Consider the following 14,674-nt stretch of genomic DNA (forward strand, 5'->3'; position numbering starts at 1 on the left):
ACTTTAGATTGGCATTGTCTTTTGAATATAGTTTTATTTTTCTAGGACGTTACAAGGCTTAGGACTTTAGCAGCAATTTCTCACATTTTCAAGAAAATTTCTAAAGGCTATTTTAGAGGGGCCAGTTCAGTTGTGAAGTGGCTTTGATGGCCTTATATATTAGAAACCCCCAATAAGTCACCCCATTTTAAAAACTGCACCCCTCACAGTATTCAAAACAGCATTTAGAATGTTTCTAAACCCTTTCGACGTTTTACAGGAATTTTGCAAAGTCCCTAATGTACCAGTACAGTGGAAACTCCCCAAAGGTGACTTAATTCACGAAAATACACACCTTGAAAAATTCATCTAGTGGTTTAGTGAGAATTTTGATCCCACAGATGTTTCATATATTTTATTAGGATTGGGCAGTGAAAATAGAAAAAAATCCTTTTTCTTCAATAAGACGTAGTTTAAGCTCAAAATGTTTCATTTTCTCAACAAATAAAAGAAAAAAAGAACCACAACGTTTGTAAAGCAATTTTTCCTGAGTACGGCAATACCCCATATGTGGTCATAAACTGCTGTTTGGGCACACAGTAGGGCTCAGAAGGGAAGGAGCGCCATTTGGCTTTTGGAGTACAGATTTTGAAGGATTGGTTTCTGGTCACTATGTCGCATTTCCAAAGCCCCTGTGGGACCAAAACAGGGCTCAGAAGTGAAAGGGTACCATGTGAAATTGAGGTCTAATTTGGCAATTTACACAGTATTGGTTCACAATTGCAGAGGCTCTGATGTGAAATAACAAAAGAAACCGCCGAGAAGTGACCCCATTTTGGAAACTACACCCTTAAGGTATTTGTTAAAGAGGCTCTGTCACCAGATTTTGCAACCCCTATCTGCTATTGCAGCAGATCGGCGCTGCAATGTAGATTACAGTAACGTTTTTATTTTTAAAAAACGAGCATTTTTGGCCAAGTTATGACCATTTTTGTATTTATGCAAATGAGGCTTGCAAAAGTCCAAGTGGGCGTGTTTAAAGTAAAAGTCCAACTGGGTGTGTATTATGTGCGTACATCGGGGCGTTTTTACTACTTTTACTAGCTGGGCGTTCTGATGAGAAGTATCATCCACTTCTCTTCAGAACGCCCAGCTTCTGGCAGTGCAGACACAGCCGTGTTCTCGAGAGATCACGCTGTGACGTCACTTCCCCAGGCCCTGCATCGTGTCAGACGAGCGAGGACACATCGGCACCAGAGGCTACAGATGATTCTGCAGCAGCATCGGCGTTTGCAGGTAAATCGATGTAGCTACTTACCTGCAAACGCTGATGCTGCTGCAGAATCAACTGTAGCCTCTGGTGCCGACACGATGCAGGACCTGTGAGTGACATCACAGATCTGCACTGCCAGAAGCTGGGCGTTCTGAAGAGAAGTGGATGATACTTCTCATCAGAACGCCCAGCTAGTAAAAGTAGTAAAAACGCCCCTAATACACGCACATAATACATAATACACTCACCTATGTACGCACATAATACACGCACCTATGTACGCACATAATACACGCCCACTTGTACTTTTACTTTTCAACACGCCCAGTTGTACTTTTGCAAGCCTCATTTGCATAAATACAAAAATGGCCATAACTTGGCCAAAAATGCTCGTTTTTTAAAAATAAAAACGTTACTGTAATCTACATTGCAGCTCCTATCTGCTGCAATAGCAGATAGGGGTTGCAAAATCTGGTGACAGAGCCTCTTTAAGGGGTGTAGTGAGCATTTTCACCCCACAGGTCTTTTCCATAAATGATTGCTCTGCGGATGGTGCAAAGTAAAAATTCAAATGTTTCCCTAGATATGTAATTTCAGTGGGAAATATGTAGTGCCCAGCTTGTGCCACTGGAGACACACACCCCAAAAATTGTTAAGGGAGTTCTCCCGGGCATGGCGATGCCATATATGTGGAAGTAAAATGCTGTTTGGGCACACTGTAGGGCTCAGAAGGGAAGGAGCAGCATTTAGCTTTTGGAGCGTGGATTTTACTTGGTAGTAGTTTTGTTTGGAGTTTTACTGGTATTTCAGTTTATAATGTGGGGCATATGTGAGTTGGGCAGAGTACATCAGGGGCATAGTCAGGTGGTATAATAATAGGGTAAACAATAAAATAATCCATAAATATTTGTTACGCTGTGAAGTGTTGTCCTGGTACAATACGAGCGCTCTCGCTTTCAGCAGATATGTTTGGGCCCTACCCTTCCTGGTTCGCTAATTTTAGGACCTTGATAAATCGCCACTTGAAACAGAAGAAATGTTCCCATTGGACCGGCACTACCGCATATTTTTCTTCCCCGACTTATTAGAGCTTTAACTTATTTTATTTTTTCATTTCGCGGATTTGCTACAAACCACTAAGATGCAGCAATCGCTTTGAATCGCTGCATCTAAGGGGTTAATGGCAGGAATCTGAGCTAGCTCCGATTCCTGCCGTTAGAGCGGGGTATCCGCTGTAAAATACAGCGGACACCCCCTGCTGATGACGCCAGCTCAGCTTCTATACCTGTGCCATCTTGCCGATGGTACCAGAAGCCCTTTTTGCCTCGCTGGCGAGCGGGGCATAGGCGGCTTCCGTTGCTGGCTGACCGGGAGGACAGTATTAGGCCTCCGGTTGCCATTGCAGCCACTGGCAACCCAGCGATCACATTGCTGGGGTGCCAGTGGCTAAAAACTCCTCACATGCGGCTATCTCTATTGAACACAGCATCTGAGGGGTTAATTGGCCGGATCAGATGCTAGCTCCGGTCCTGGCCAATATACATACAGCTGGCACCCGGGGGTGATGGTGGGGGCTCAGCTCCTGAGCCCGAACTACACCGTGTTCCAAATTATTATACACATTGGATTTAAAAGTGTCATAAACATTTAATTATTAGTTTTTCAATTAAACTCATGGATGGTATTGTGTGTTAGGGCTCTTTGGATCATTGTAATCAATATTAGACACCTGTGATAATTAGTTTGCCAGGTGTGCCCAATCAAAGGAAAACTACTTAAGAAGGACGTTCCACATTATTAAGCAGGCCACAGGTTTCAAGCACTATGGGAAAGAAAAAGGATCTCTCTGCTGCCGAAAAGCGTGAAATAGTGCAATACCTTGGACAAGGTATGAAAACATTGGATATTTCAAGAGAACTTAAGCGTGATCATCGTACTGTGAAAAGATTTGTGGCTGATTCAGAGCACAGACGGGTTCGTTCAGATAAAGGCATAATGAGGAAGGTTTCTGCCAGACAGATTAATAGGATTAGGAGAGCAGCTGCTAAAATGCCATTGCAAAGCAGCAAACAGGTATTTGAAGCCGCTGGTGCCTCCGGAGTCCCGCGAACCTCAAGGTGTAGGATCCTCCAGAGGTTTGCAAGTGTGCATAAAGCTATTATTCGGCCACCCCTAAACAATGCCCACAAGCAGAAACGGTTGCAGTGGGCTCAGAAATACATGAAGACTAATTTTCAAACCGTGTTGTTTACTGATGAGTGCCGTGCAACCCTGGATGGTCCAGATGGATGGAGTAGTGGATGGTTGGTGAATGGCCACCATGTCACAATAAGGCTGTGACGTCAGCAAGGAGGTGGCGGAGTCATGTTTTGGGCTGGAATCATGGGGAGAAAGCTGGTAGGCCCCTTTAGGGTCCCTGACGGTGTGAAAATGACCTCTGCAAAGTATGTAGAGTTTATGACTGACCACTTTCTTCCATGGTACAAAAAGAAGAACCGTGCCTTCCGTAGCAAAATTATCTTAATGCATGACAATGCACCATCTCATGCTGCAAAGAATACCTCTGTGTCATTGGCTGCTATGGGCATAAAAGGAGAGAAACTCATGGTGTGGCCCCCATGTTCCCCTGACCTCAACCCTATTGAGAACCTTTGGAGCATCCTCAAGCAAAATATCTATGAGGGTGGGAGGAAGTTCACATCAAAACAGAAGCTCTGGGAGGCTATTCTGACATCCTGCAAAGATATTCAAGCAGAAACTGTCCAAATACTCACAAATTCAATGGATGCAAGAATTGTGAAGGTGATATCAAAGAAGGGGTCCTATGTTAACATGTAACTTGGCCTGCTAAGTTTTTTGTTTTTTTATTGAAAGAGCTTTTGATTTCTGTAAATATGACCCCCTGATGCTGCAATTTCAACAAATTACCATTTTAGTTCTCTTTACAACCTTTAAAATGTTTTGATCTCTGTTGTGCATAATAATTTGAAACAGTGCATTTTGAGTTCTTTACTTCTAAAAAAAAAAGCTGTTATCATTAGGAGATTTGTTCAATAAAATTCGCATTATACTCCAACGGTTGATGGCTTGAAGATTATACTGACTGTCATTTGCATCGACTATTTAGGAAAATCAGCGAAAAATAACATTTGCATAATAATTTGGAATGCGGTGTATTAGCCCGACGTAATGGTACTGCGCTTTGCGGGAAGCCCTGCCCGACAGCGCCGTATACATACGGCGGATGTCAGGAAGGGGTTAAGACTATTAATACGGATAGACAAACAAAAAAAAAATACCTGATTATTTAAAATATTCTTACCCCATCCAGTAGAGTGTTGGTCAAGTGTACTCTAACATCTTTCCGAAATGGAAATTCAAGTTTAGAAACATGAAACACAGAGTTGTCGCGGTCAATCATATATACTTCATTTTTACCATCAATAAGCATCATGTACCTTAAAGAAAAAAATATATACAAGAATATTATACATCTGATGTAAGTGACATAAGAGCCAAACACAGAGATTTCATTGTTTGACCAGAAGTTAGTAATATTGGAGATGGGACATCGGCTCAAATGAACTTTCAAATCACTGTATTATTAAAACAGGCATCAGGTTTTATACTTGTAGCGGACTATTATTTTCCATTCACAAATGCTTAATTGCTTGTTTCTGGCAGAACTCTCATGAAACCCCTTGTCAATATTATTCTGGATGTCTCATTTAGACCACCTTCATAGCACGTTTAGAGCCTTTCATCACAGGTATACTTTGAGAGGACGTAGGCATACAGTGGAATATGTTGCTCTACAGCCCCCCCCCCCCCTCTCGTGGCACAATATGGGTACCCCAGCCCTGGGGAAGCTCCTGACGTTATTTTCCATATATGCACATTGATGGCGGCTGGTCAGGCAAAAGAGCAGAGCATCTGGAGACACAGAGCAGGAAAATGGGAGGCATCCTTTATAGGTCAGCATGCACTCCAGGACTGGGTACTCCAGCCCTGGGAAAGCTCCTTACGTCACTGTCCATATATGGACAGTTATGCCAGGAGCTTCCCAGGAATCTCTGACAGAGAAGTCAGAGATAAGTCTCCTCCTTCCAGGACACTCCGCCGCGGCTGCAGGCCATCCTTCAGCGATTTCCGGATGCAGTTCATTCCGCAGTTCAAGCCTATCCCGTACTCACACAACAGTATTGGGTCACCCAAGGCTGTTGTGTGAGGCCAACATACAGGCAAGGAGTGAGTTCGGCCGGAGAAGCTCCAGTGATAAACCGTCCATATATGGATAGTTACGTCACTGAAGCTTTCAGACGCACATGTGTATTGGAGGACTGTGACAGTTGCCATACAGCGGCATCCATCACCCATAGGCTCCAATTGTAAAGTTTAAAAAAAGTATATGTTTAACCCCTTAACGCCCTGTGACGTAATATTACATCACGGGCGGTAGACTGTTAACGCGAACTGACGTCATAGCGTTAACGGTACTGTGTCTGGAAACGCCCCTGCAGACACAGTTTTAAAGCAGTGATTGCTTAAAGCTATCACTGCTTCAAGGCCAGGACCGGAGCTAGCCTCCGATCCGGCCGATTAACCCCTTAAATGCAGCGCTCAAAAGCGAGCGCTGCATCTATGATGTTTACAAGCAGATCGGTACTCTGTAATGAAATTGCGGGGTTCAGATGACTGATCCGGCAGACTGGATGCCTAACAATAACCTCCTGTCCGCCTAGAACGGATGCCTGCTAGGTCCCGCCCGGAGGCGGGGCCTAAAAGGCATCCGGACGCAGTAATCAGATGGTGCAGGCTCAGAAGCTGAGAATGCGACATTAGCCGCTGGTGTTAGCCGTATGTTACAGCTGACACCGTGCTGTAACGGCAGGGAACAGAGCTAGCTCCGATCCCTGCCATTAACCCCTTTGATGCCGCGATCACGGCATCTTAGTGTTTTGTAGCGATCGACATCGACACGATGTGATCGTGACGATGCAGACTGTTGATATGGCAATCGGAGGCCTGATAATAGCCTCTTGGTCTGCCACGTACGATAGCCTATTAGGCCCCGTCCACAGACGCGACCTAATAGGATTGCTGTCAGTGAATGACTGACAGCTCTAATGCATTGCACTACGTGGGTAGTGAAATGCATTAGAGTTAAGATCAGAGGTGCAGGCCTTCAAGTCCCCTAGTGGGACAAAAAAAAAAGAAGTTGAAGAATATAAGGGCAAAAAGAAAAAAGTTTCAAGTTAATAAAAACAAACACTGCCTTTTTTCCCAATAATAAGCCTTTTATTATAGGAAAAAAAAATGAAAACATTAAAAAAGGTACACATATTTGGTATCACCGCGTCCGTAACAACCCAATCTATAAAACTGTAATGTTCTTTTTCCCACACGGTGAACACCGCAAAAAAAAACAAACAACAAAAACAATGGCATAATCGCTATTTTTTTTTTTATCACCACCCCTCATGTACCACCACCCCAAAATAGTACCAATAAAAACCACAACCCTTCTCGCAATAAACAAGCCCTTACACAGCTTTTTTGACTGAAAAATAAAAAAGTTCCGGCTCTCAGAATATGGTGACACAAAATGTGCAGTGTCCAAAAGCAGATAAGATTGGGCCCCATTTATCAGTGCGACACTGGCCACATATCGCTGAAATATTATTTAATTACCGAATTATTATACCCTCCTATTATGCCCCGATATACCCTGCACAGATTACATATGACCCCACATTATAAACTGAAATACCAGCAAAACCCCAAACAGAACATCTACCAAGCTAAATCCGCGCACCAAAAGCCAAATGGCGCTCCCTCCCTTCTGAACCCTACAGCGTGGCCAAACAGCAGTTTACGTCCACATATATGGCATCACCATACCCGGGAGAACCAGCTTAGCAGTTTACGAGGTGTGTGTCTTCGGTGGCACAAACTGGGCACAACATATTATGCACTAAAATGGCATATTGGCAATTTTCACTTTGCACCATCCGCTGCGCATTAATTATTGTTGGAAAAAAAATGTGGGGGCAAAATGCTCACTACACCCCTTAAAATGCCTCAAGGGGTGTCGTTTCCAAAATGGTGGTTACTACTTGGGGGTTTGTATTACTATTTGACCTCGGGGCCCTGCAACTGTGGGCAAATGCTCTGAAAATAACCAAAATAGACACCAAATGTGGATGTTGCTCTTCACTTCTGAGCTCTGTCATATGTCCAGGCAAATGTTAAATGCCTTGAGGGGTGTAGTTTCCAAAATGGGGTCACTTCTTGGGGGCTTCCACTGTACTCGGGTACCTTAGGGTTTTGCAAATGCGACATGGCGCCCAAAAACCAGCAAAATCTGCATGCCAAATAGCGCTCCTGCCTTTCTGAGCCCTGACGTTTGTCGAAACAGCAGTTTATGACCACATGTGGGGTATTTCCGTACTGTGGAGAAATTGCTTTACAAATGTTGGGGTGCTTTTTCTCCTTTATCCCTGATGAAATAAAAATATTTAACTTTTTTAGTGGAAAAAATGTTGATATTAATTTTTACGACCTAATTCCAATAAATTCCGCAAAAGACCAGTGGGGTCTAAATGCTTACTATACCCCTAGATAGATTCCTTAACCCCTTCCCGACATTTGACATATCCATATGCCAAAGTCGGGTAGGGGAAGTATGGAGAGGGCTCACGCAGTGAGCTCGCTCCATACGATGCCGGTGTCGGCTGTATGTTACAGCCGACACTTCAGAGTAACAAGCAGCATAGTTTAACTAGTTAAATGCCGCGGTCAATACCGACCGCAGCATTTAAATCATCAGAAAGAGGGGGGCGACCCCCTCTAACAGCTCATCACGCCCCCCGCAACACAATCGCGGGGGGGGGGGCGATGGTTGCTATGGCTGCCTGGGGGCTTAATGAATGCCCCCAGGTCCACCATCTTTGTACACCTATTAAGCCCAATTAGTATTGCAGTATATCGTGCAAGCGATCTAACGATCGCTGGTTGAAGTCCCCTAGGGCGACTAATAAAAAAAAAGTTAAAATGAGTTAAATAAAGGTTTTTTTTGTATAAAAAAAATAAAATTAAAATTAAAAGTTAAAAAAAAAAACCTTTTCCCATTTTCCCCCTAGAGATTATTAAAAAAATAAACAATTGGTATCGCCGCGTCCGTAAAAGTCTGAACTATTACAATATATCATTATTTAACCCGCACGGTGAACGCCGTAAAAAAAAAATTGTAAATGCCAGAATGCCTATTTTTTGGTCACCTAATCTTCCGCAAAAAATGAAATAAAAAGCGATCAAACTGTCGCATTTACACAAAAATTATATTATTAAAAACTACAGCTTATCCAGCAAAAAATAAGCCCTCATACCACTTAATTGACGGAAAAATAAAAAACTTATGGCTCTCGGAATTTGGCGACGCAAAATAATTTTTTACACTTAGGTTTTTACTTGTAAAAGTAATAAAATATAGAAAAAAAACTATACATGTTTGGTATCGCCGTAATCGTATTGACCCACAGAATAAAGCAAACAAGTTTTAATTGAACAGTGAGTTCCGTAAAAACGGCGGGTGAAAAACCATGGAGGAATCGCTGTTTTTTTCATTTTCTTCCCCACAAATAATTTTTTTCCCGTTTCCTACTACATTATACGGCAAAATAAATGGTGCTACGAAAAACTACAACTCGTACCGCAAAAATAGTACTATATCGACGGAAAAATAAAGACGTTATGGCTTCTGGAATGTGGGGAGGAAAAAACGAAAATTAAAATCTGAAAAAGGGCTGCGGCGGGAAGGGGTTAAGGGTGTAGTTTCCCAAAAGGTGTCACTTTTGGGGGGTTTCCTACTATTTTGGTCCTGCAGGCACTTTGCAAACGTGTCCCCTGAAAACCATTCCAGCTAAATTTGAGCTCCAAATGGAGATCCTTCCCTTTTGACCCCTGCCGTGTGTCAAAATAGCAGTTGATCACCACATATGAAGTATTGCCGTAATCGGGAAAAAATGCTTTTCAAATGTTGGGGAGTTTTTTCTCCTTTATGCCTTCATTCAACTAAATTCAGCAAAAAAAACGGTGGGGTAAAAATGAGCACTATACCCCTTGATAAATTCCTGGAGGAGTGTTGTTTGCCAAATGGTGTCTTTTTGTGGGGTTTTCACTGTTTTGGTATCACAAGACCTCTTCAAACCGGACATGGTGCCTAAAATATATTCGAATAAAAATAAGGCCCCAAAATCCTCTTGGTGCTCCTTTGCTTCGGAGGTCTGTGTTTCAGTGAATTTGCACACTATGGCCACATATGGGATACTTCTAAAAATTGCAGAATGTGGGTAATAAACATTGAGCTGCATTTCTCTGGTAAATCATTGTGAGTTACGGGAAAAAAAAGGATTAAAAATAAATTCCTGCAAAAAAAATAATGAAATTTGTAAATTTCATCTCTACTTTAGTGTAATTTTTGTGAAACGCCTAGAGTTAAAAAAAAAAAACTTTCTAAATGCTGTTTTGAATACTTTGAGGTGTTCAGTTTTTAAAATGGGGCGATTTATGGGGATTTGCATTGTATGGGCGCCTCAAAACCACTTCACAACTGAACTGGTCCCTGTAAAAATAGCCTTTTGACATTTTCTTGGAAATGTGAGAAATTTCTGCTAAAGTTTTAAGTCTTGAAACGTCCTAGAAAAATAAAAGGCTGTTCAAAAAAAATTATGCCAATCTAAAGTAGACATATGGGAAATGTTAATTAGCATTTATTTTGTGTGCTATCACTATCGGTCTTACAAGCGGATACATTTAAATTTAGAAATATGGTAATTTTTGCAGTTTTTTGGTGTTTTTCACAATAAAATACTGAATGTATCGACAAAATTTTACCACTAACTTAAAGTATAATGTGTCACGAGAAAACAATCTCAGAATCGCTTGGATAGGTATAAGCATTCCAGAGTTATTACCACATAACGTGCCAACTAGTCCATGTCCTTAAGGGGTTAATGTATACTTTTTCATACTAGACGCCACGGGCTGGAATAGCGTATTCTAGAATGCTGTACCATACTTTTTTTCTGCGGTAAACTGTCGTATACCGGCAAGACGGATGCCACAATGACATTCTTTGTTGGCCACTGTCAGGCTAATGGAGCCCTATGGACACATTTAGCGTGTACGTGGGGAGCTTTCCCGAAGTACACGCCAAATGTAGGTGGAAAAAAAAAGTGATATTCAAGGAGCCTTAGAACAGTCCTGTCACAAATATCTGGAAGTCCTTATTGAGAATATGAACATAAGAAATTTGTTAGTAGACCAGACCATGGAGCCTGCAACGCTTGTACCAAACATTCTAAGCTATGGGAGGAGCGCCAACATTCAGCCAGCAGTCACTGTTACCAGCTTTCACTGTTAAGTGATCATGTAGTTATCACAATTATGGGGCTCTCTGACAGGCGCTTCACGTTATCATTGTGTGTTCATATTCAGGCTAAATTGGGGAAAGAAAATCATAGTAAATTGCAATAAAATTTAGATTTAGCTCTATTTACGGTCAGTGAGCCTTGTCACAAGAAGGTTCACCACACCTATTCTATGAAAATTCATATAGATTTGAATAGGACTTTGCTTGGAATATCGAGCTCAAACGTTTTTGGAACATGGTGGCAAAGATTAACATTCATTCTTCTTCCACAAGAGTATTAGAGAGGTTGCGCACTGATGTTGGGCACCCAACTTCACGAATGATTCATTAATAAAGGTTTCAATTGATCCCCAAGATTTTTCGATAGAGTTCTACACCCTGTGTAGGTCAGTCAAGCTCTACCACAAAATTAGCAAACCAATTTGTTTGTAGATCTCGCCTTGTCATATCGAAACAGAAAAGGGCCTTACCTAAAACGTTTCAACAAAGTTTGGAAGCAACTTATTCTTTAGAACAGTGATTCCCAACCAGGGGTTTCCTTGGAACCTTGTCCGGGGTTCCCTAGAAGGAAACAGTAAGACCTGTCACAAACGGATTTCAGCCCGCCCAAAGGATTAGAATGGGGGCAAGAAAAGCAGGCAACAAATTTTGGCCACAATATAAAATGCGTTATCCGCTCCTACACCAAGCTTCTATGAGGTGGAAATTTTTTAGGTGTTTCCCCATAATAAAGTTGGGAATCACTGCTCTAGTAGGTCAGTGCAAACAATAAAATGTATATTTCCCTTTACTAGAAGCAAAAGATAAATAGATGTACACAAAAAGCCAAAAGAAGTCAAGGAAGATACTCATCTATCTATTCGGCAGGGTAAACAAAAAAATTACTATTTAGGAGTATCGCCAATCAAGCTGTTGGGATTTGTTCAACCCTGGATTCAATGGATAAACGAAGGGCCATCCTGGCAAAACAAGCATTTGTTGTTGTTAAGAATAAATCGAGTCTGTTACATATCCCACTTATTCCTAGATTGACCAAACAGTTGCATCTATTTACAAAGCGGAAGGCAAAGCTCAGGCGTTGTTTGATCCTCATCACTGTACAGAATTCTAGACAATAACTTCTAGCACAAAGGCTAAAGACAGATCACAGTCACCTGTCAGTAACAGAAAGAAGGGACCGAGTCAGGAAGATTGTTGTGCCTTCATTATATTCAATTGACTTCAAATCCTTTTCCTTTGATAATGATTAACAAGTTCAAAATCTCAACTTAATGCCTATAATTAAACCATCCATTGAGCATTTTCAGAGTCCTAGAATTTTCTATGCCAAGTTTTTTGTTATTATCTGTTTCTACCGCCTTCAGAAATAGATACGAGCAAATGCCAGCAAATCTGTCCTAACTATTACAGTTTGTCTACAATTTAGCACAGAGGATCACAGCTGACGTCTTCAATGTGATCACTGAAGCAAAATCCTGATCACCAACACTTTTTTCATATGATCGCAATTTTCCAATTTCTCTTTGCAAAGTAAATTTTTGCTTATTCAATGTATTTGTTATGTGGAGTAAAGCTCGTATTTAGTGTTAAATGACCGGGAAGAAATAACCATCTGCAAACAGAGAATAATAATTACTGCCTCTCATAAATCTTTTCTACATGTTATGTGAACAGTGCACGGGCTCTATGGCAGTATGCAGATGCTCATGTATCAACGGCATCTGCATGATCCCCCATCTTATCAATAAGTAAAATTCGGCAACAAAGCTGAATGGACATGTGTTATGTTCAACAAAAATATTTTCGAATCTATAGCGCTTGTTTACACAAAGAAAACGTTTCTAATTTTTCTTCAGTAAATGAGAAGAGGAAAGCAAGCCCTTGGGCCCCATGTACATGACCGTAAAAAATCTCCGTAATTGCGGACCGTAATACGGTCCGCAATTACTGACCCATTCAGTTCCATTGGCCGCGGACACCTTTCCGTATCGCTACAGATAGGTGTCCGTGCCGTAGAACTATACCGCAAAAGATAGAACATGTCCTATCTGTTGCGTTTTACGGGTCGTGCTCCCATACTTCGTATGGGTGAACGGGCCGAAAATGCGGACTGCGCCATCGGTCGTGCCCACAATCGTAGGCCGTGATTACGGGCACAGCCATGTGCATGAGGCCTTACACAGTTAGGAATCATGCGCACGACCGTAGCCATGTGCACGGCCGTGATTTTCGGGTCGGCTGGGGGCGGAGTGTCACCCACGAGCCGTGTGCAAATCGCGAGTTGTGCACATGGCCGTGTCCATTATTTCCTATGAGCCTGGACCGCAGAACACGGTCGTAATAAGACATGCCCGTTCTTTCTGCGGTCCGGGCTCCTGGGCCATGCACGGACCGTGGAAACCACGGTCATGTGCATGGCCCCATGGGAAGGAATGGGGCCGAAATTCCCCCGTGGATTTTCGGGGGAATTGTGGCTGCAAAAGCACGTTCATGTGCATGGGGCCTTACAAACAAAGAGATAGATGGAGTGCCTTAGTTTGGCTGTTCTGCAGGCGGGAGGAGGAGGGGCAGAGCAGATTGATATATATTTTTGAGGGAAAAGATTCAATAGAACCTGTAATTTATTCATTTAAACCTCTGCTAGTTCTGGCCTTAGGAATCCAGTGGGTGATTGACAACTATCTTTGTATTCACACTCATACAGGGAAGGGTGTTGATCAGTGATTAGGACCACCCACTAGACTCCTTAGCCTAGAACGAGCAGGGGTTTGAATTATTAACCCGCTCACCGTCACCTTCGCTATAACATGCGGACGGCAGACTGGACTGCATTTTCAATTTGACAGGTTCCCTTTAATTAATGAACGTTAGGCACCATGGAAAGCCTAAATGGGGTTCCATAGCTAAAAATATTTTTTTTTTTAAATCAAAATTTCTTATATCCTATACCTGATCTCTAAACTGCTGCAAGAATGTGAATATAACAGACCAACCTATAAGCATGGACTTCCTGGCATGTGAGCACTACTCTTATTACTGTATCAGGGCATGTTCACTCTGCGCTAAAAAAAAAAAAAGTGTAAATGTGTCAGGTACACTAGCGTTTCTTGTGAAGCACTTTTTAAAAAACAGGCATTTTGACATTTTCCACGGTTTGTTTTTTTTAAGCGGTTTATGGGGTGCTATTAGGACTGCCATGGACTATGGGAACATTCAGCGGTTTTGGCGCATTTTACGCAAAGAATTGACCTGATGCTTCTTTAATACACTACGCATTTTTTTTTAAATACACAATTAGAAGCTTTGATCCAAACAAACAAATGCTATTTTTGAACAAATTCTCATAGACACACTCCAAAATCTTTTGGAAAGGTTTCTCAGAAGAGTGGAGGCTGCTATGGCAAGAAAAGGGGCCCAACTCCATATTGACAGCCATAGTTTTAGAATGGGATGTCCAACAAGCTTTTGTAGGTTTGACGATCACGTGTCCACATACTTTTGGCAAGATAGTGTACATTGGACTTTGGGAAACTTCCTAGTGTCCTAGAATAAATTACATAGTTACATAGTTACATAGTTAGTACGGCTGAAAAAAGACACATGTCCATCAAGTTCAACCAAGGGAAGGGAAAAGGGAAGGAAAAATTTCTACACATAGGAGCTAATATTTTTTTGTTCTAGGAAATTATCTAACCCTTTTTTAAAGCCATCTACTGTCCCTGCTGTGACCAGCTCCTGCGGTAGGCTATTCCATAAATTCACAGTTCTCACTGTAAAGAAGCCTTGTCGCCTCTGCAGCTTGAACCTTTTTTTCTCCAGACGGAGGGAGTGTCCCCTTGTTTTTTGAGGGGGTTTTACAAGGAACAGGATTTCACCATATTTTTTGTATGTGCCATTAATATATTTATATAAGTTAATCATGTCCCCCCTTAGTCGTCTTTTTTCAAGGCTAAATAGGTTTAATTCTTTCAATCTTTCCTCATAACTTA

General features: G+C 41.9%; 1 protein-coding gene across 2 annotated transcripts in view; it reads right to left on the reverse strand.

Moving 5' to 3' along the window:
• The window catches only part of RNGTT (RNA guanylyltransferase and 5'-phosphatase), a 441,842-nt gene that overhangs the window by 314,557 nt on the left and 112,611 nt on the right, over positions 1 to 14,674 (reverse strand). For both annotated transcript variants that reach the window (XM_075862139.1, XM_075862138.1), the window contains exon 9: positions 4,575 to 4,710. In XM_075862139.1, coding sequence (XP_075718254.1) covers positions 4,575 to 4,710 — 136 coding nt within the window. The remainder of the gene's footprint in view (positions 1 to 4,574; positions 4,711 to 14,674) is intronic.

This window comes from Rhinoderma darwinii, chromosome 4 (assembly GCF_050947455.1).
Source record: "Rhinoderma darwinii isolate aRhiDar2 chromosome 4, aRhiDar2.hap1, whole genome shotgun sequence".
Taxonomy (NCBI): domain Eukaryota; kingdom Metazoa; phylum Chordata; class Amphibia; order Anura; family Rhinodermatidae; genus Rhinoderma; species Rhinoderma darwinii.